The following is a 21,485-nucleotide window of genomic DNA, read 5'->3' as shown; positions in this document are numbered from 1 at the left end:
TGGAGAAGCTCTACCAAGTAAGGCGGAGCCAAGTTATGTAAGACTTTAAAAACGAACAGAAGGATTTTAAAATGAACTCTAAAATACACTGGGAGCCAATGAAGGTAAGCCAGGACAAGAGTAATATGCTCTCTGTTACACGTTCCTGTGTAAAGACGTGCAGCTGCAGCAATTTTCACCAGCTTCAGATGAGCAAGTGAGGACTGGCGGATTTTGAGATGAAGGGAATTACAGTAATCCAACCGCAATTAAATAAAAGCGTGGATTACAACCAGGAGGAGTCAATTCTGCAAAGTCAATGACACAATGCAAGTGACTGTCCACTGTCGCTACATGCATGCTCACTTGGAGGGATTGCTACAAAGTTAACAACACATTGCTAGCCACTGTCCACCGTGGCTACATGAATGTTCGGAATGAGGGATTGCTGCAAAATCAATGACACAATTCTGCAGGGTTTCCTTAGATAGAAACGTTTTTAACCGACCTATCTGGATGATATTAAAGAATTAACTTTGTAAAGTGCCTTGAGATGACATGTCGTGAACTTGTGTTAAATAAATAAATTGAAATGAATTAAATTGGTTCCACCGTTCAGCTGTCATGCTCTCCACTGTGTGCAACACGTCCTGTTCTCCTTCTGCCACACGATTTGTAACTTTCTACTTTCATTATATAAAAAAAAAAACTATTTGACAGTTTATATTTGCACTTCTCAAAATTAACAGTCATGATAAATAATGAATGTCTGCTTGGGTTTACAGATTTCGTTTTGAAATTTGTAAACCCCAAAAAATTGGAAATGCATTTTCTTGTAAACATTTTATTTAAACATGGAATTAGGAGCAAAAGTTTTTCTTTGGACTAGTACAAACTTCCGCCCTGATAAATGTTAAGGATAACAAACCTTAACATTTATCGGCTGGCTATGTAATCAGAGGATCAAAGTTCCTTATGACCTTGTCCTTGATTCACCTCTGTTATAACAGTGGGAGTTGCTGTTTATTGCTGTCCAATGTCATGCATGTTATGTTCTTCAACATAAATGTGCACGTTTAGCTTCAATAAGTTACATGGTTTGGTATTTTAGCAGAAATTAATAGGTGTCTTTCACCAATCACCCCAATTAATTTTTTTTAATTTTCTAAATGTTAGCTTGCAAACGTATTAAATTTGTGACTGACAAAAAGTTCAAAAAGAGCTGATGCGATTGGATACCAGATTGTTTCTTATTTATCTCTCAGCTCATCTGCTACAGTTGCTGTGCACAAATTTCCATCCAAAGCTGCTGTGAAGCGCTCTGAGTGGTCAAGGTTATCTGATAGAAGCTGCTGTCTAACCTAGAGTTGGTCACAACTTTGTTCTTTTTAAAGAAAAAAATCTGAAAGCTTTCTGTTTTCTCTCAAGGGAACGTTTTAAAACTTGTTTCAATGTGTCTATGTGTGCTGGTGAACTTTTGTTGCATATGAGTGTACACATAAGTGTACCTTATGTGTCAATGTGAGCAAAGTTTTCTAAGCTTAAGCATGAATGTTTTGACTCTATATTGATAAAAAGTACTTTGTGTACATTTTATATAAAAATGTAAAACTTATTTTTTCACGTTTTATCTTTCTATCCAAAAGACGTAAATGCATAATAAAATGTACCACATAAAATAGATTGTTTTATCCCCTTGTTTTATTTATATTCAATAAATACTGTCTATATTAGTCATCTCCCAACCTCCGAACATTTTAAATGCTTGTGCATCCTCATTCAGAGGTAAAGCAAACACATTTTACAAATATTATTAATTCTGAAAGCAATTTCTACAAAACCAATCTGGTCAATCACTGCAGTCACACTTGGTCAGAAACATAGAAACCGCATTCATTTCCATGATTGGCTGTTTCATAGTACAACAGCGCCACCTGTGGGTCAATAGTGAATGACGCAAGAAACATTTGTTTTTTGAACATTTAAATAAATAATTATACCAAAATTCATGACAACATGAATAGTTATACTAATAATAAGATTGATAACAAGTAATTTAATTAATCTATCTTGATTGATTTAGTTTTCAAGTTAAACCATCATAAATAAATGACGTTGGGTAAACTTAATTCAATATCTTGTTACAAATTCAAGCAATTCATTTAAGTTGGAGCTACATTCTCTTTTAGAGTGAAATAAATAAATCAAATAAATAAATTCCTCAATTAATAAATAAAATACATTTCTTTCATTTAACTCTAATTTTGAATGATGTTTCTATGTAAACTGTAATGTTACTGTGATTTAGATTAAAAATGACACAGTCTACTTTGTTCTTGAGAAATTATTTATTTATTTATTTATTTATTTATTTTTGAGGATTACCAACCTCATCTTCAAATTCCTCCGGTGGAAGTTCAAAAAGTCAAAAATTGGAGAAAGGGTGTGAAAAACAGGCACACTGGCCTTTGAGCTGAAGCAGCCTTCAGTTGTAGCTGGAGGACTTCTGGTAAAATCTCCATTCCAACTTAACAAAACTTGTTTCTAAAGTTATCCATCCCTTTTCTTAACTAAAAACAAAAATAGAGAAAACAATACACCTCTTTAAGTTATAATAATGCAGGCTGTTCTTGCCCTCAGACACCTGCCTTATTTCTAGTAATAAAGAAACTAAACCTTCTTTCTTGGTTAACCTCTCTCTGGCCATTAATGTTCTTCTTTTGTTGCTCATACCAGCCATGTTTGTGCAAGAAACAGATTTCAGCTCTTCACACATTTGTTTCCTGTTCTGTTTTCTCTAGAGCTGCACAGCATGTAAGCTGTTAGCACCTTTGCCTCACAGATCCCATCCAAGTCCTTTCTTTGTTCACTTGCTCTTTACAGGTACTCTGGCTTCCTCCTGTAGTTGTTGATTAAGTTGTAACAGCAGAAAACATGCAAGTTATGTAGTTGGCCCCTCTCAGTTTTCCTTGTGTTTGTGCATCATTGTCTGTGTCGCGTTGTGATGGAGTGGCAGCCTGTGAAGGATCATTTTAAAGGTTTACGTGTTGCATGATATTTCTCCATAAAAACTCTTAGTGTGTGCAGAAAGTCAATGAAACACTTCAGCCATCTTTAGAGCAAGTTGAAACCAACCATTGAATAAAATGCGATTTGCCAAGAGTTAAAGAACAATTATGCTATTTAACACAAATGCACACAGCATGGCACACACACACACACACACACACACACACACACACACACACACACACACACACAGGCCCACCGAAAGTGCTTCATTGTGAGGATTATTTGGGACAGAAAGGAATCCGTTTTTTTTATTATTATTACTTGTACAGCCTTCTTTTCAACATTATTGCAAAAAGCTTTCCAAGAATAGATAAGGTGAGTTGGGTCAGAGGATCTTCACGGGAGCTTTCAAGAAGGGGATCCGAAGGTGGCAGGAGACAAGAAAAAGGGGCACTAATGGAAAGTGTCGATGTCCCTTTGTCCCACACCCTGATCTGGGACCAGTGAATAGTGAACATCAGAGTATGTGAAAGCAGGTTTTCCAACGAAAATCCATAAGAACATGTCTCCATATTATGTCTCCCTGAACCAAATTTGCCACAAACATCACAAGCAGCATATAAAACTAGAATATGAAGGGATTAAATGCGTTTATAAATGTCCAGATTAAAAAGAAACGTTTAGAGCCTTATGCTCTTATTTTCTGATACATTTTCCTGAGGAATTAAAGATGCTGTTCAGAGGGAACCTGCGTAGAAGGTGGTGGGAAATATGCCTGAGGGGGACGCACTTGTAATAATGTTGTAGACACATGACAGGGAATTAAACTTTACCATCCTGTGTCCGAACTGATGTTATTTACAAGTATTTCAGTGTCAGTTAGACCTTTCCTAAACATTTGAAGATATGTTGTTTGACGGCTTTAAAAACATTTTGTATATATATATATATATATATATATATATATATATATATATATATATATATATAAGGGTACTTTGGCTTCCTCCCAAGGTCCAAAAACATGACTGTTAGGTTAACTGGCCTCTCTCAATTCTCCTTAGGTGTGAGTGTGTGTGTGAATGGTTGTTTGTCCTGTGTTTCTCTGTGTTGCCCTGCAACAGACTGGCGACCTGTCCAGGGTGTACCCCGCCTCTCGCCCATTGACAGGTGGATATAGGCACCAGCACCAGTGCGACCCCAGCAGGGATAAGCGTAAGAAAATGAATGAATGAATGGATATAATCAGCAGATTAATATTTAATAATAATAATAACAATAATAATAAGATAATATATATATATATATATATATATATATATATATATATATATATATATATATATACATTGGTAAATTCTCAGTTACTATAATATATTTACTGATAATTCTATCATTATTATCAAGAATATAAAGTTATAATAATAATAGTAATAATAATAATAATAATAATAATAATTATTATTATTATTATTATTATTATTATTATTATTATTATTATTATTATTATTATTGTTATTATTATTATTATTATTATTATTATTATTATTATTATAGTGGTAGTAATATTTTTTTAATAATAACCACAATAATAGTAGTAGTATTAGTAGTAGTAGTAGTAGTAGTAAAAGTAGAAGTAGTGGTAGTAGAAATAATAGTAGTAGTATAAAGTTTCTGATCCGTGCGCCAATCTAGAAGGTGGCAGTAATGCACAAAGAAGTTCTTCGTCAACCACCATCAAAACGGAAGAAGAAGAAGAAGAAGCGGAAGTGCTCAAGTTGTCAACAGCTCCGTGGTGAGAGGAAAACATTTATAGGTATGACATACATGACATGCTTTCTCCATGAGTTGATATTGCTGCTGTAATGTTGGGTTGTGCAGGTGCAGATTTCTTCGTTTCGGAGTTCTCTTTTTATCTATTTAAAAAAATAATAATCTTGATTAAAATCGTCTAAAATTTAATTTATCCAGCTGACAATCTGCTGCGTTTCACTGTGGGTAGTCCAGCCTAAGGAGTTCATCGTTAAAGATGATTTAAAAAAATGTTTTTGTTTGAGTTTAGCTGCGAGTTTTTACAGCGACGTTAATTTGACTTTACTGTCTGAGGCTCTGGACTCCATGTTTTTGACTCCTTCGTCCTTATGTTGGGGTTTCCTGGTGAAACGTGTAGTTATTCGTGTATTATTATCGTGTTTCTGCACAGATCCCTGCTGTATTTACTGCACTGGTTTTAGTTTTAATCCGTAAGCCGCCGTGCAGAGATATCTACATCGGCTTAGTCTTTATTTATCTGGTGTAGATCTTGGTAAACAAGAAGCCATATCAAGGATGATGGTGGAGTAAACGCCAGGGTGTAGAATAAGTAAGAAGAGTGAGCAACATGGGGGTTGATCACAAGCAGCACCATTAACTAGACTATCATATTTAAGCCTATTTTATTTAAAAATGTACCATTTAGTATTTTATTTGTCAGATAGATCTTTTCATAGCTTCAGCTTTAGGAATGGAAACAGTTTGTCTTTTTGTGACTGGCTGCAGGTAACAAAAGTGCCTTTATGCCCTGTTTAAAACCGGTTCTTTGCTAAGTTGTCATGTGTCGACACAGCGCTGGTTCACCCTGTAAGTTTAGGTGTCTTGGAATTACTGATTGACTCGGTGTTCAGAGTTTAGGCAAACAAAACACCACCTGTCTGACAAAGGGCCCAGACTGAAAATGCATGGAAGAGTCCAGGTAAATAAATCAGCAAATAAAAGATCTGGAGAAAAGCCTGGAGAACTACTGATCAAGACCACCTCCAAAGGACTCTTTTGAAAGCAGTTAACTAATATGGAGCGATTGAAGACATTTACACCATACTGTATAAAAGACAGTGAATCCAGATAAAGAACGCAAAGAAACAACTCTGTTATGTTTTAAAACACTGGTTTCGTCAATTTGAGTTTAGGAGTTTTTCTTTTTTATGCCCAAGTGTTTCAGGGGTCGGGGTTTAGACCCCTAATAAACGAAAACACCCTTCTGAAAATGCAGAAAACCAAGTGAATATGAGTGAAAAGCATCAGAAAGGCTAAAGACGTACGGATAATAAGATGAGGTTTGGAAATTATAAACACATGACGGTATTTGGTGCACATGAAAATACACATCTTGTAGGTTTCCTTTTTTTTTTTTTTGTTTAATGTGTACCAGACTAATTCATGTAACCCAACCTCTCCTTTATGTTTTATTTCCAGTTTTTTTTGGTTAGTACTCCTTTTTTTTTTTTTATTCCTCATAAACGTTCCCTAAGTGTTTACACATAGAGTTGCCCTGTATATTTAGAATTGATCATCACAACAGTATCTTTGCAGAAAATCTACCTTTTTAAAGGACTGGGGTGTAGGGCTGAACAATTAATCGCATTTTCAATATAATCGCGATTTAAAAAAACGCAATTTCCAAATTGCAGAGTCTGCAATTTTTGGCTATTTAACAATTAGGGAATTAGACACATCCATTAGGTGTTGGTAAAATGTTTAAAGTGGGTTTGCTCCACATGGAAGGAAGACAGTTGCAGCAGTGAAATAATCTAATTTTATTACTTGTTTTAGAGTTTATATAATCATACATAGCATTAAGTGCAGGTCAATCAGTTTAATACATAGACTTGCTTGTTAGTTGCACTTTATGTTCAACAAGGATTCATGTCCAAATCAACTAAAACCTGTTCTCTTGAACAATATTCTGATTAATAGAAACATTAAAAGTTCTTGTTTTAAATAGTCCTTGTTTATAAACATCTTTATTTAGAGGCCATTTTTGTTGCTTGTGGTTAATTAGATTCTTTTCCAAAATCGTTCAGCTCTACTGGGGTGTCATTTTATTTTATTCCAACTTTCATGACTTCAGGCTTTGTATGTCTGCTGGATTAAGTTCCCGTGGAGCAGAAGGACACATCGGACACAGATGGTTTACAAAATATTAAAGGTGTCAGAAACATCCTGATGACAGACCACCGATGAGATCACAGCTCATATTCAACTACGACTGCGTGGATTCCTGACGTTGTGCAGCCTTAATGTTTTGTTTCTGCCGCCTGTTCCAGAAAGCTCTGGTCAAACCCGCCGCGAAACATTAAAGCTAAAATGCCGCTGTGACACAAGCACCAAATCATCCCTCTTGATGCTGCCTCTTCTCTTTTATCAGACCATGGCTGAGCCCCGAACATCGTCCATTGACGGAAAGCTGGCTGAGGAGTTTGCCGTTCCCGCCCACGTGGAGGAGGTCAGGGAGAAGATGGCCGCTTTCGCCTGCCGCCACGCCGAAGCAGGCCGCAGGGTGGTTCTCATCACCTCAGGAGGCACCAAAGTCCCTCTGGAGTCGCGCACCGTCCGCTTCCTGGATAACTTCAGCAGCGGCAGGCGGGGAGCCTCCTCAGCGGAGTACTTCATTGACTCGGGCTACGCCGTCATCTTCCTGCACCGGCACCGCTCCCTCTACCCGTACACGCGCATGTTCTTAACCATCAACATGCTGGACGCCCTGCAGTTCAGGGGCGGCGAAGGAGCCGGCGAGGTGGTGGTCAACCAGCAGGTGCTTCCGGGCATCGCCGGGGTCCTGAAGAGGTACAACCAGGTGAAAGACGGCGGGCTTCTTCTACCCATCGAGTTCAACACGCTTTCAGAGTATCTGCATTTACTAAAGGCAGCGGCGCAGGCGCTCAGCACTATAGGTAGGAAATAATGAGCTACACCAGCTGAAGATGTGGGAAAAGCCTTAGAATGAAAACTTTTGTTGCAGCCGTAGAATCTCGTTTTTATTTTAAACCTCTGTAATCGTTGCTCTGACTGTAGACGTAAGGGTCGTTGTCGTTCGGCAGATGTTTTATTCTAGCCAAACCCTGATTTATGAAGATCAGCTGAACATCTGCACTGCAAAAACAGAACTAAAAATAAGATGAAATCTTCTTGAAATGAGTGTATTTGTACTTTATTTGAGCAGTTAAATAAAATAATCTGCCAATGGAATAAGATTTTTGCACTTAAAATAGGAACAATTCATCTCCATCAACTTACTTCAAGTGCATTATATCTAATTCTCTTATTTTAGGGGTTAAAATACTCATTCTATTGGCAGATAATATTATTTAACTGCTCAAATCAAGGACAAATACATTAATTTCAAGAAAATATTACTAATTTTTAGTTCTGTTTTTGCAGTGTGTCTGACTTTAATGGCCTGTTATCCTCTGTTATTACTTTTATGAAGAGTGGCTCAGAGAAACCTGCCTCTGTGTCATGGTGTATTTTTACCCAAGGGATACAACTTTAATAATGTACTTAAAACAAAGGCAATTAGTTGTTAATATTTAAAAATATTCATAAATATTAAAAAGACAATTATAAGTGAAAGGATTAATCATATGCTTTTTTTTTATTTTAACACCATGGGGATTTTTCTAAGTATTTCTAAATTGGGATTTATCCAAATTAAAACATGCATGTACTTAAATTAAAATGTGGATTTTTTCCCCAAAATTTTCAGTGTGTAATTAGAATTGAATCAAATAATCCTTTATTGTCCCATCCCACTGTGGGGAAATCCAAGCGTGCATGATCAGATTGGGTGATTTTGAAATGTGCATGTATAGTTGTGCATCTAAAACAGCAACATAGCCAAAAAAAATGAAATTAATCTCCAGTTACCAGCAGGGATGGAAACAAGTTAAATGATTTTGTCGGGGGCAGCGATGGTTATGAAGTCTAACAGCTGCTGGGATGAAGGATCTGCGGCTGCAGTGAAAGATTAATTCATCAGTGTTTCCCCACATCTTTAAGAGGCGGTGATATGGTTTGTTTGCTCGCGTTTAAACCCTGCTTACAATTGTTTGATCTTCACCCAGGATCAAAGGCCATGTTCTACTTGGCTGCAGCCGTGTCAGATTTCTACATACCGGCGTCAGAGATGCCTGAACACAAAATCCAGTCCTCCAACGGACCTCTTCAGGTAAGTTTAAAAATAAAAGACAAAGAGGAAGTTCCCTGGAACGTTTCTGGTTTAATTCAGCAAATCGCAACGCGTCCATTACAAAAAAAGTCGTTGCTAAAATTCTCCAAATATCATGAAATAAACCCACAGAGAGGATCTCTGGTGGTGTTTTTAAATTTCTGTTACAAATTTAATAATAAAGTCGTCATAATGGCACACCTTATAGCTCAGCGTGATCATGTTTAATCTTCTTTTAGTCGATTTTCTAACAGTGTGAAAGCTGTGATTTTCTAAGTATGACGCCCAGCAAACATGTTGTTGTTGGGTTGAAACTTTGACTTTCTAGAAATACAGGATTTCAGTTTTGTGTGTCCTGGCGGCTGAGGTTGACTTGTCTGCACTTGATAACAGTTTAGTCGATTCAAGGAGGATCTCTCTGTGGGTTCAGATCAGCAAAACGTGCAAAAGCAACATAAATCCATTTGGTTTCAACCAAATAATGAGCCCACATATTTCACTAACTCAGTACACTAAATGAAAAGCATTAAATAGTTTAATTACATACAGGCTGCAGTTTTCAAGTCTTTATTTCTGCTAAATATGACATCAGAACAATAAATATTTTAACACTGAAATGTGGGCTCAATGAAAAGTTTAATACCAACTTAAAGCTAATTTTCAAAAGGTGCGTTTAATCTGTCAAACAAGCCTCATCGAAACACATTCTCATTTATTCAACGTGACTGCTGTAATCAAGAATCCACCCTTATCCGACTTATTTTTACACCAATGTTTTAATCACTGTCCACTGATGAACCCTCGGACTGTGAGATTAGTTCTTTGTCCAATTAAAAAAAGCTGATCAGTGGTATTAATTATGATTAAGAACAACTGTTTAGGCTGCAGGGAATGAACAAACCCCGTTTTCCTCCTCAGCTCCTAATAAACGCCATACTGAGGGACAAAGGTTGCATTTTACGCTAGGCACTCACAACCTAACATCTGTGCTTTTAAACATGTTAGTAAGAATGAGAAGCCTATATTTTGTGTTATTCCAAAGGAAATTTGGTTTCCTCAAATTAGGGTTGGGCGATAAATTGATTTAATCGATTAATTCGAATTTACAATTCTTTAAGATTTCATTTTTGGAAAATCTGGATTTTATTTTGCCAATACACTCATTGGGTTTCCATGAAGAGAACAGCATGTGATGCTGAATATATGTTTAGGCAAATGTATTAGTCAAAATATTGTTAAGTAGAAACTTTTTTTTTACCATAATACGAGGTACTTCATTTACTTATTTACTTTTTTTTTAACTTAGTTTGAAGTTCACAAGTGCAGTGAAGCCTGTTCTTAGCTCAATGTGTAATACCACTAGCAGCAAATGTTTTGTTATATTTTCATTGTTTATAATGGCACGGCTGCCATCTTGTTTTACAAGCATGTTTCACAGCTTGTTTTTATTTGCACTTTGAATTCAGGTCAACTCCCTGACGAAATACTTGACATAAGAGCAAGGTTTTAAAATAATTTCTTTAATTTCTTTTTATGAAACAAAAAGTTTCATAAAACATAAAAAAAAAAAAAAAAAAAAAATCGATTAATTGGATTTGGTATGATAAAATCGGAGATTTTCTTTTAATCCATATCGCCCAGCCCTACCTCAAATGTTAAATAAGAGCAATAAAACAAGACTGATTAGTCACTGACACGTCCACAAGGTTAAAGAGGCTGGCTATGTCTCAGGATGTTAACGGAAAGTTGAGTGGAAGGAAAAACGTCCACGAGCAACAGCGGGATAAAGACTCCAGCTGCAGTCCATCACGTAATCTGTATCATTTTGTTTTTGTTCCCTTCAGCTCAGCATGAAGATGGTTCCTAAGCTGCTGTCGCCGCTCGTTAAGGACTGGGCGCCTCAGGCTTTTGTCACATCCTTCAAGCTGGAGACCGACTCGGCCATCCTACTGGACAGGGCCCGGCAGGCTCTGGCCGCGTACAGACACCAGGCGGTGGTGGCCAACGTGTTGGACTCCCGGCGGGGCTACGTGGTGGTCGTGACCCCGGACACCCAGGCAGAGCTGGTCCTCACCGAGGACGAGGCGGAGAAGGACGTGGAGATCGAGGAGAGGATAGTGAGCAACCTGACGTCGGCGCACAGCAAGTTCATAAGCCAACAAGCCGGGTGACGGATGATCTGCGTCTTTTAACTCTACTTTCAGTGTGTTGGGATAATTACAAACCAATCAAGCCATTTATGGTCAGTGATCTTTGAATGTTTATTCACGTTATCAGGAAAAGCGCAGCATGATTTCAGGACTGGTGACCGATCATAAAGGCACACAGGTGCAGCCCGCTGCCTCGGCTGCAACACAACAACACACTCTGGACTCTCCTGGTTACTTAAGCTTGGTGCTTTTCTTGACACCGGCCCGGATGCCAGACACCTCCCCTCCGTACCGCGTCTCCTCCCGACGGACTTCTCGCACCTGGTGAGAAGGAACGTGGGTTAAGTACCTGGAGATAAGTCGGTAGGATTCCTTCCAACGCTTGCAGGACGTCTGACGTTATCCACCAGAAACACAAACCTGTCCCTTTCTGCGGATTTTGGCCCGTCTGTACTTCTCTCTGTGTTTGACTCTGGGGTTACGGTCAATCTTCTTCCTCTTGGGCGTCAGCCCCTTGTTCTTGGCCATCTGTGGAGGCGTCACATTAGATCACAGTCAGACATCAGGATGCCCTGAGAAAATCAGCCCTGGGACATATTCTGCTAGACTTAAGGCAGAAACATGAAGACGCTGAGGATTATCCAACGACGCATGATGTTATGTGTCTGCCGGTCATTTACAAATAAAAAACTACAGCATTAAACAACTGTGTGCTGTAGCGGTCCTTTATGCCACATTAGGGAGACCAAAAGGTTTATTTAAACATACTTCTAAGGAGCCGGATCTCTCTCTATCTCACTAAGAGTTCCCAAAGATGCATCAGGTTCACAAGTCCACACTTTTCCAGACTGAACTCTAGATTTTTCCACTGGTTTCTAAAACATGTTGTACATCTGAGTACAGTAAATTTACACAGTGGGTTTTTGTTTTTACATGTATGCTCCACAAATCGTAAAAATAAAAAACAGTGAATCATCTTCTGGTTCTGCACTATGTTGAAGGGCTGGTTCTATGCTGCAAAACACACAACTGTAGGTTTTTGATGTTTCAATGCTTTGTTTAGAATTACAGATGTTTTCAAAAATAAGATAAGGGTCTAAATATGAATAGATGTAAAAACAAAAACACTTTTTTTATCTATTAGATGGATTAAGCAATAAAAATCTGAAAACTCTAGGCTTTAAGAATGTTTTTGTACATCTACTGAATGCTAAGATTTCACCTTAAAGCTGTTTTAAGAATCAACCTGAGCTCATGTTAATCAAACAAAAGGGGGGAAAAAAGCGCAAATCTCTCTTTTGTAATGACCCCTGGAACCAACAAATAAATTAAATCGGTTCTTTTATACACAGTAGACAGCTTGCTAATTGAACAGTGTCATTCACCGAGCCTTTTCACCCCAGAATGCCTCAACATCCACTAATAACTAAACTAATGTTTGGTGGTCAATAAGCAGATGCGGTATGACGGTCACATTTTTTTACTGTAGAGAAAGTATATAAAAACTCAAAGAGACTAGAATTATGACTAAAATGATTGAGATCTTTTGCCAACATTTAAAAACAAGATAAAATCGTCACAGGGGGGTTAAATCCAACCAGACCAAAATATTAAATGTTGTGGAAACCGCACAACATTAGTAAAGTAGCCAATTAAATGTAATCTTGTCGAAGTCAAAGATGATTTGAGTCAGCATCCAGCATTAAATCTCACTGCTGCTGTTAGAAATTACTTTTCTTATTTAAGTGTTGGAAGCCTTTTAACTTTACATTTAGTCAAATCAAAGCTGAAGTCATAGAGGCAAGCATATTTGTGAACTTTATCTTAATTAACTACAAATAAAATGACTAAATTATGGTCAAAAATTAAAATTTTAGTCAAAAGTTAGCTAAAACTAAATTAAACTGTTAAATGAAGGCAGGAAATGATCTGAGACTTTGTAAGTCGGCAGTAAATGGAGCACAGAGACTGTCACTCTCTCAGATGACTTCCACAACATCAGTAAACTACAACTTAAGCTTTCTATCACATAGTTATGAATCAATAAGCTGTAAATTATTTAAACCGGCTAATATTGCTGTGAGATTTCTTTCCACGGGTGCATTTTCTCCAGTTTTGCAGAAGTTGAGACCGGAAGTTTGTTATGAACGCTGGACGACATTATTGAACTCAACCTGTTGAAATCTTTACATCAAAATAGCACAAAAAGTAAGAAAATATGTGCCTAGTTGATTATTATTTTTTCTTCTCCTCTTTAAGGTACTTTATTGAGATTTAGTGTGACAGCTAACAATAAAATAGGGTTGCTGAGTGCATAATTAATAACCGAGCCTCTTAGACATCCGCTCAGAAGAATCGCTGCTTTTTACACAAGTTTCCTGTTTAGAATGAGGACCTTCCTTTAGTTTTGTTTAGTTTCAATTATTTAGTGCATGTAGAAATGTTTTATGTAGGCTGTGCTCAGTACCTGGTAAGTGATTCCTCTTTTGGCGTCCAGATCCACCTCTTCATCCGCCTCGCCCTCGTCGTTCCCCTCCAGCCTGCATCCAAAGCAAACTCTCTCAGACCTCAGGTCGGTTTAGTTACATCTGCAGAGCAAAAGGCTGGAGCCGCACTCACTCTTCTGGGTTTTTGCTCTTCCTCTTCAGTTTCACCCGTTCCTCCACTTCTTTGTAGAAACGCAGAGCCGCCTCCTCGTCCAAGTCCGAGTCCGCCGAGTCGCCGCTCTCGGGTAGAGTTTCTCCAGCGTCCTGCGTCCGAGAACACGTTGACGTTCAAGATCAGCAGCTTCAGACGGGGAGCCGTGTTAATGCTCGGCTGCTCTGAGGGAACAATAAAAACATCTCACCTTTTCCTTTTCACTTGGCGTTCTGGTGTTCCTCCCTTCTGCTGGGCTGCTCAAACGTTTGTCTTTCTCCCCTCCGGTGAGAAGTTGACGAAGCTCTGGAGCCAGACGAGCATCTACTGTGCCCAGTTCATTGATGAGCTGCAGGAGGACGATGACAAAAAGAAAACGAACCCCGAATAAAATCATCAACTGATCGCATTCAATCGGGAATCGCCCTGCAAAAAGGGAACTAAAAAATGTTTTGAAATGAGTGTAATTGTCCTTGATTTGATCAGGTAAATACGACTATCTGCCCACGGATTAAAAGTTTGCACTTAAGATAGGAACAACTCATCTAAATCGTCTTATTCCGAGTGCAATATATCAAATTATCTTATTTAGGGGTCAAAATACTCATTCCATTGGCAGATAATCTGATTTACCTGCTCAAATCACAGACAAATACATCCGTCTCAAGAACATTTTACTTTTTTGCAGTGCAGGAAATCTCTTAAAAAGAACCTGTCTGACAACACGAAGTAGGCTAACAAATCTCATGGGTGTCCAGAGCTCTTCCCAAGGTTACCAACATCTAACACTTTCTAAAATTAATACAGTAAACTCCACAAGAGGTTTTAAACTACTGAAATCTGTTAGCGACGTCGAGTTGAATATATACTTTCCCCATGACTGGAACAAAAATCGAGAATCTTTATCGTCACCATGTGTTACCACAATAAAATCTTTGTGAGGCAGACGCCGACTCAGAATGCACATAAATACACATAAAAAACACGCAGACTCGTTTTTTATAAACAAACTGAATGCACCGGCCAACCACATTAAGTGTGCATATCAGTCCTTAGCAGCTAATGGACTAATTTTCAAGTAAAAAAAAAAAAAAAAAAAGGTCAGACGATAGTCTACAATACTATAATTTAGTTACAGAACAGTGCCTGAGAGATTGAAGTGTGCTAATACACATTAGCATGTAAAAAGAAGTGTAAATTATTTGATTTACATCAGAAATCTGTGTAACCAGTAGTGTTTTTGTAACATTTAACAGATTATGAACTGTAATTAAGAAATATTTCAGCAGATCATCATCATCATCAGAACCATAATCGTACAGTTTGAGGAACAACGTGCAGCTGTCTTTCTGGCGCTGCATTAAGTTTTCTTTTAATTTGTCTGACGTCGTGTCCGTTAAGAGCTTTTCCTCAAACACCTGCAGCTCAGAGATCTCACACTTTCAGCCGTCTTGTGTTACGTCTTGTGTAACGCAGACTCACGTTTCTGTAGGCGAGCAGCCGTTCGATCACAGGGTGGTTGTGTGCGGGGATCCGCTTTGCTTTCAGCACCAGGTAGAAGCTGATGTTGGTGCAGTAACTGCAGCAGAAAACACCCGTTAACTACTGAGCGTTACCTTCACTCTCACATGTTAGACTCCAGCCAGGACTCACTTGAGATAAAGTTGCTGTTTTGTCTTCAGGTAATCCGCCCCCTTAGGAAAACGGGATGAAAACAGATCAGTTTCACACATTTGACTGACAAAAGGTTACCAAACATCTTTTCTACTGCAGCAAGCTTAAAACAGCGTGCAGGAATGCAAAGCATGAAACTCTAGCTTGATCTCAATGGCTTTTTATCTGGTTAATTAAAAGGTTAAATTAAAAAATAAACTCATGCCAGTTTATATGAGACTTAGCACTGGAAAGCATCGAGGAGTAAGTCAATGACTGGATGCATTTTGCTGGGTTTGCTTAGACAGAAAGCTTTTAACCAATTTGTCCAGATGAATAACTTAGTAAAGTGCCTTGAGACGACATATGTTGGGAATTGGTGCTACATAAACTAAACTAAATTGATGTGACGCCACCTATCAATCAATCCTGGAGGCTCGTCAGTAATTGACCAATCAGAGATTGCCATTTGTCCCGAAGTGAAACAGCCTTTACCTGCAAAAACTGCACGGCCTTTACCTCCGACAACATCGCCAGGATTTTAAATTATGAACTCCTTGTGTGCAGAAGGATTTGATTAAAAATGTCAATTAAAAAAAAAGGGTTAAAGGTTGTCAGTGGGGAAAGTACAATTCAGATACGCGTTATCTCATCCTGTAATTTACTTTATCCTGAAATTTACTGCAATTCACTGTAATTTTCAAGCTGTATGCAAATTAAATTTTGTTCTGTACACACTCTGTGCATACAAAATGACAAATAAAGTTGTCTAAGTCTAACTCTAAGTCTATCTCAAACGTTTTTAGGGTGGAATAGAGCGTATTCCATAACCAAAACCTAGAAGAAGTCTGGAAAAATGTAAAATATGGTTAAAGTCAAGCAGCTGAGTCGAGCTCATGAGCAGCTGAACACAGCAGTGATCGACGAGGGACAACCGCATGTTTGTACAAACAAAACGACAATTTTATTTAAATTAAGGGGCAATGCTTAACGCTAAGGGTACATGTGTTCTGAACACATGTACTGGTATGTTTAAATTTCTGGTTGCCTAAGCTGAATCTCTGTCAGCCATGATCAGTTAACAGCTTTTTATAAAGTAGAATCTGCGCTCCTAATACAGAACTTCACTGTAAATTCTTGCCATGGAAAGCTCGATGGCAGCATGAAAACATCCACAGCAGTAACTATTTTAAGTTACTAACATACATTTTAAGCTGGGTATAAGTTTGCTATTTAACCGTGGGCTTTGTTATGGATTTGTCCATGGTTATCTTAAAAAAAACTTTCACTGACTTGCGGTAAAGCTTGTTTGAACATTTTCTTCTCCGTCTTCTTTGCCTTAATGTTTGCAGATAAGGCAAAAAAAATACACCTGGTAACGCTGTAAGCTTCACTATCACCACCTTTACGACGAATTTGTTGTGAGGGTTAGATCAGCCTGGGGTACACTGCCGCGTGGGCGGAGCGATATTACAGGTGGCGTCACGTCAGCTGAATTTAATTAGATAGAAAAACGGGCCTAGATCTGATTCTCTTAACATACCAAATTAATTACACTTTAACCCATCTTATTTTTCTACCTCCTACTTAAGTTCCTGAAAGAAAAACTTTGCTAAACTTATTTCCATCAGGTGCAAAATGTAACAATCATGAGGATTTTTTTTGTGTTATTCATTGTATCTGACAGCCATATTTTCCAAGAATGGAACAACAGCAAAACTTGCAATTAATGCCTGATTGCAACAAACTCTAAAGCAGAGATAATGTTTCGGTTTGGGTCTGACCTTTCCTGCAGGGATCGCACCATCTTTGACCATCTGCATGAGGGGCTGCAGCTCGTCCTTCAGCTCAGTGAGCTGCAAACAACACGACAAACACGGAGGCAGGACGTCAGCTCATAAAGGTTCGCTAAGTCGCATTTAAGGGCGTTACAAGTTGTACCTTTGCCTTGAAGTCCTGAATGAGCTCAAGCAGCTCTGGCGAATCTTTCCTCAAAAGCTTCATCTTCTCCTTCTGAGACATCTGCTTCAAGTCCTTCACAATTTTCTCCTGTTTCTCCACAGGTTTGTCTTCATCCTTCTCCTCCACAGCGAACTCCTGTGATGACACAGCCTCGTTCAGACACATCTATCATGGGTTGAGACCGTATGCTTACGAGGAGGGGGGGGCACTTATAAGATACCTGAAAAAAGTTTAAATCGTAATCCTCCTCGCTCAGATTCGCAGCTAGACGTTTCTGGATGTTTTTTGCTTCTTCCTCCTCCTCCTCTTCCTCTGCGTCCAACTCTTCCTGTGACTTCCCCTCTGCGATTGACCAAGCAAGGAGTTAAGTTTGCACCAAAACATCACAAACCGGCCCGATAACGTCACTGGTGACGACAAGATGCTTACTGGTGGCGAGATAGTCCGAGTTGTAGAACATTTTCTTCTTGGTTCCCCACGCCATTTCATTAGGAAGATCTGAGGACAATAAAACAGCTCAGAAAAATAAAGCTGAATTAAAAAAAAATGAATAAAAATAAAAACTCAAAGTCTTTACCCTCCTCCTTTTTCTCTTCTAGATCACTCTCCATATCTGTCCCCTCTTCTTCCTCGGACTCTGAGTCGTCCAGAGCCATCACCTCCTCCTGGGAATCAGTTAGACGGGTTTCAGTTTGGGGCGCGGTTATCATCGAAACTAAAACCAGCACAAGCTTATAAGTCCAAACCTCATCGTCTAGCTCCTCCACGTCGCTCTCCACCTGAACCCCGCGAGCGAGAAGTTTCTGCAGCACAGCGGAAGACGAGGTTAAAAGAAGAAGAACAACAACACGATAGTATCCGGTCAGAAGTGTGAGCAGCGGAGGGAACTCACCGCGATCTTCTGATCATGAAACTCGTCGATCTTGTCCTTGATGAACTCCGACGACTTCTGTAAAATAAAAGCATAAACTGAAGGAAATAACCTGACGAAGATTTTCATCTGCTGCCTGTCCAGCTTTGTCATTACTTGGCAAAGTGAAAAGTCTGACCGCTGTTTACGGGACAACCTCCATAACCCTTGTGTCAGCGTCACCCTAATCTGACTGATGCTCTCTGGGAAACATGACTGTTGGGTTAATTGGTCTTTAATTGGTGTCTGTGCTTGGTTGTTTGTCCAGTGTGTGTCTGTGATGGACTGGCGACCTGTCCAGGGTGTACACCCTCTCGCCCAATGACCTCTGCAGATAGGAGCTAGCCCCCTCTGCAGCCCTGCAGGTACACATGATCGATGCGTGGATATCGCCATGGCAAGACTTTCCGATATTGTGCATTCCTAACTGGACTATGATGTCAAAAGCTTTCAAAGAGGTTTAGAAGTGTATTTGTAGGTTTTTGGGTCATTCTTCAACCAGCGGTTTGCGAGGTCAGACACTAATGCGGGACAGGAAGGCCTGGCTCTCAGACTAATTCGTCCCTAAGTTGCTCCGTCAGGTTGAGGTCAGGACGTTTAAACCAAACGTCCTGACCTCATTTAGCCTCCCATGGGGACGGTGTGTTCAGAGTTATGTGCTGTGTTACTTTCAGCAAAAACCTGGCCTTATGCTTAGACAACTTTATTTGTCATTTTGTATGCACAGAAAGCGCGTACAGAATGAAATTTTGTTGCATACAGCTTGTAAATTGCAGCAAAATTAAATTACAGTATAAGGTGCAGCAGTGATATAAAAGTAAACAATTGAAATGTAGACACCTGTACAATGTAGAGAAGTCACATTGTACAGGTGAGTATTTTTAAAACCATTTGTATATGCAGAATTAGGACATTTGTGCATGATGTGCAAAATGCCTGTTTTGCACAATCAAACACACATGCAGTGTGTTTGTGATTTTAAGTGATTATTATTATTTGAAAAACAAGAAAACACACTAAAAATGTGGTTTTCATGAACAGAAATCGTGTCAACAAAAACACTGTTGACTTGGCTTCCCATTACTAAGGGATGGGACCTGTTTCTGTTGTATTTGCATGTTATCTAAGCCATTGCAAGGTCTTTGTTGGGCAGTAGTATAAAGCGCGATACTCTACATTACTCCAGACTTTTTGAATTGAGAAAGCTTCCTGGATAGGAAGCGAAATGTCTTCAAACTTTGAAAAAACAAGTCCAGTTTTGTTTTTTTACTCTTTTTGGAATGACCATGACCTGGATGACTGAGAATCTTCACCAGCACACTTTTCTGGCATCCCTTAATAAACTGGGACTAGATTATATTCAGAAGGAGAAAGTAAACATTAATATTTAAGGGCGATTGGAGTTACATTTACAGACGTAGCATCTCGTACCTTATCGGGAACAGGCATGTGTTTGTAGGCTTCAGGGTCATCTTCATCATACTGTTCCACCTTTCTAGGCCTCCTCTGTTGTTGAGCTCTGCACAGCAAACACACAAAGAAGAGCTCAGATCTGCTCCAATCACAGTCCCCTGCTCTTTAAGCTCCATTTCTTCCAGTTTATCACCAATAAATGCAGATCTATAGAAGTAAAATACTACAAGCCAGCCCCCGAAAGCCAGGAGGAGGCGTTCATGCCAACCAAAAACTTTGAAAAAACCCACCGTTTTGCTCGGACCATGGTGCCGAGTTGGATCTGAGCTGCACTTCAATTAAATAAAACAGTTCGATGTCTCATGCAGTCAAACACAAGGTTAATACCCCGCACTAAAGGTAACTACGTTCAGATATCCATAAGAGATTCAAAGGTTTGCGTCCCGTCGCTGGTAAACATGTGCTTCCGTGGTTTCTTCTTCTACGGTTTGGATCAGAGAACACCGCCACCTGCGGTAGCGCCTGGCCTGTGCCGCACACAAAGGGTGTAAGTTGTTATTTGTGTTATAAATCTCTCATTTATGACACTCTGCGCATTGTATTCACTGAGGGGGAAAAGGCACCATCTCTAATTATTAATTATTACATGATCAGGATCTCTAGGCGCATATAATTATAAGAGAATCTCAGAATGATGGGATCGCTCAGGTGTTTAACCGATCCATCAGATAATGCGACCCTAGATGGCGCTGTTTCATGACCCTCATGCATCCTGAAAGAAAATCTGTGTGGAGGGATGAAACTTTCGACAAAACAATGTTCGCCTCACATCAGATTTTAATAGTGGCATTAATGATTAATGCAAACAGTGTTTGCATAAAAAAAACACTAAACATAGATTGTAAAACTAACTGAAAGTAGTTAATGGAAGAAAATCAATCCAATAATGTAGGAAAATCAATTTTCTGACTCGATTATATCCCTCATGGGGTCACGAGGGGTGCTGGTGAATTCAATGGGTGAGAGGCGGGGTTCACCCTGGACAGGTCGCCAGTCTGTCTCAGGGCAACACAGAGACAAACAACCATTCACGTACACACTCACACCTAAGGACAATTTAGAAAGACCAATTAACTTAACAGTCATGTTTTTGGACTGAGGGAGGAAGCCAGAGTACCCAGAGAGAACCCACCCATGCACAGGGAGAACATGCAAACTCCATGCAGAAAGGCCCAGGGTTGGATTTGAACCCAGGACCTTCTTGCTTGCAAGGCAACAGCACTACCCACTGCAGCCCAGGATACTTGATATGAAACGAAATGATGATACAATACATAAAAAATAATCGAGATCAATCATGAGAATTTGCACGGGGATCAAAAAATTTGCACAGGCAAATTTTTGCACAGGCATCAAAAATCATAGCACAACGATTGTTTTGGAGGAGTCAGCGAAACAGCGTCCCAGAGTCACATTATCTGATAGGTCGTGAAAAATTATGTAACCAACACCTGTTGTGGTAATTATGATTAATTGGAAAGATGCCATTTACTGGCCCCTGCTGACAGCTACCTGTGCAATGTTGACATACTTATATTGTGATGAGCAGGAAGCTCTGTGGCTCCAGCAGAGAACTTGGTGAGTGATTGAGTACACATGTGGTGAGGGCGATGAAAGGGAAACAAGACTAGAGTCCAGGAGACCAGGGGAGCTGTTGTACTGTTCGGCTGGGCACCAGGAAGTGGACAACCTGTCATGACACCTGTCTGCAGCGACTAGCTCTGCA

At 39.2% G+C, this 21,485-nt stretch overlaps 2 protein-coding genes across 4 annotated transcripts; one reads left to right on the top strand and one right to left on the bottom strand.

The window, feature by feature from the left end:
- Positions 1 to 4,768: 4,768 nt before the first annotated feature.
- On the top strand, positions 4,769 to 11,831 carry ppcs (phosphopantothenoylcysteine synthetase). Of its 3 annotated transcripts, none has more exons than XM_036151922.1 (4): positions 4,769 to 4,807; positions 7,175 to 7,700; positions 8,871 to 8,974; positions 10,819 to 11,831. In XM_036151922.1, the coding sequence occupies exons 2-4, from the start codon at positions 7,178 to 7,180 to the stop codon at positions 11,143 to 11,145; spliced, it is 954 nt and encodes a 317-aa protein (XP_036007815.1). In that variant the 5' UTR covers positions 4,769 to 4,807; positions 7,175 to 7,177; the 3' UTR covers positions 11,146 to 11,831. The 3 variants fall into 3 exon arrangements, with proteins under 3 accessions (XP_036007815.1, XP_036007816.1, XP_036007817.1); XM_036151923.1 differs by having other exon boundaries at positions 4,773 to 4,793; XM_036151924.1 differs by having other exon boundaries at positions 4,780 to 4,786.
- utp3 (UTP3 small subunit processome component) lies at positions 11,217 to 20,194 on the bottom strand. The gene is made up of 16 exons (XM_036151921.1): positions 19,990 to 20,194; positions 19,718 to 19,805; positions 18,269 to 18,325; positions 18,123 to 18,179; positions 17,954 to 18,041; positions 17,806 to 17,874; positions 17,597 to 17,718; positions 17,356 to 17,511; positions 17,199 to 17,270; positions 15,415 to 15,455; positions 15,244 to 15,340; positions 13,973 to 14,110; positions 13,744 to 13,874; positions 13,592 to 13,664; positions 11,545 to 11,652; positions 11,217 to 11,445 (listed from the first exon to the last, which is right to left on the bottom strand). The coding sequence occupies exons 1-16, from the start codon at positions 20,004 to 20,006 to the stop codon at positions 11,356 to 11,358; spliced, it is 1,404 nt and encodes a 467-aa protein (XP_036007814.1). The 5' UTR covers positions 20,007 to 20,194; the 3' UTR covers positions 11,217 to 11,355.
- Between the last annotated feature and the right edge of the window lie 1,291 nt (positions 20,195 to 21,485).

The sequence above is a fragment of the Fundulus heteroclitus genome, chromosome 20, assembly GCF_011125445.2.
Source record: "Fundulus heteroclitus isolate FHET01 chromosome 20, MU-UCD_Fhet_4.1, whole genome shotgun sequence".
NCBI classification, from domain to species: Eukaryota; Metazoa; Chordata; class Actinopteri; order Cyprinodontiformes; family Fundulidae; genus Fundulus; species Fundulus heteroclitus.
The sequence above is the reverse complement of the archived record's forward strand: the minus strand, read 5'-3'. Positions and strand labels throughout refer to the sequence as shown.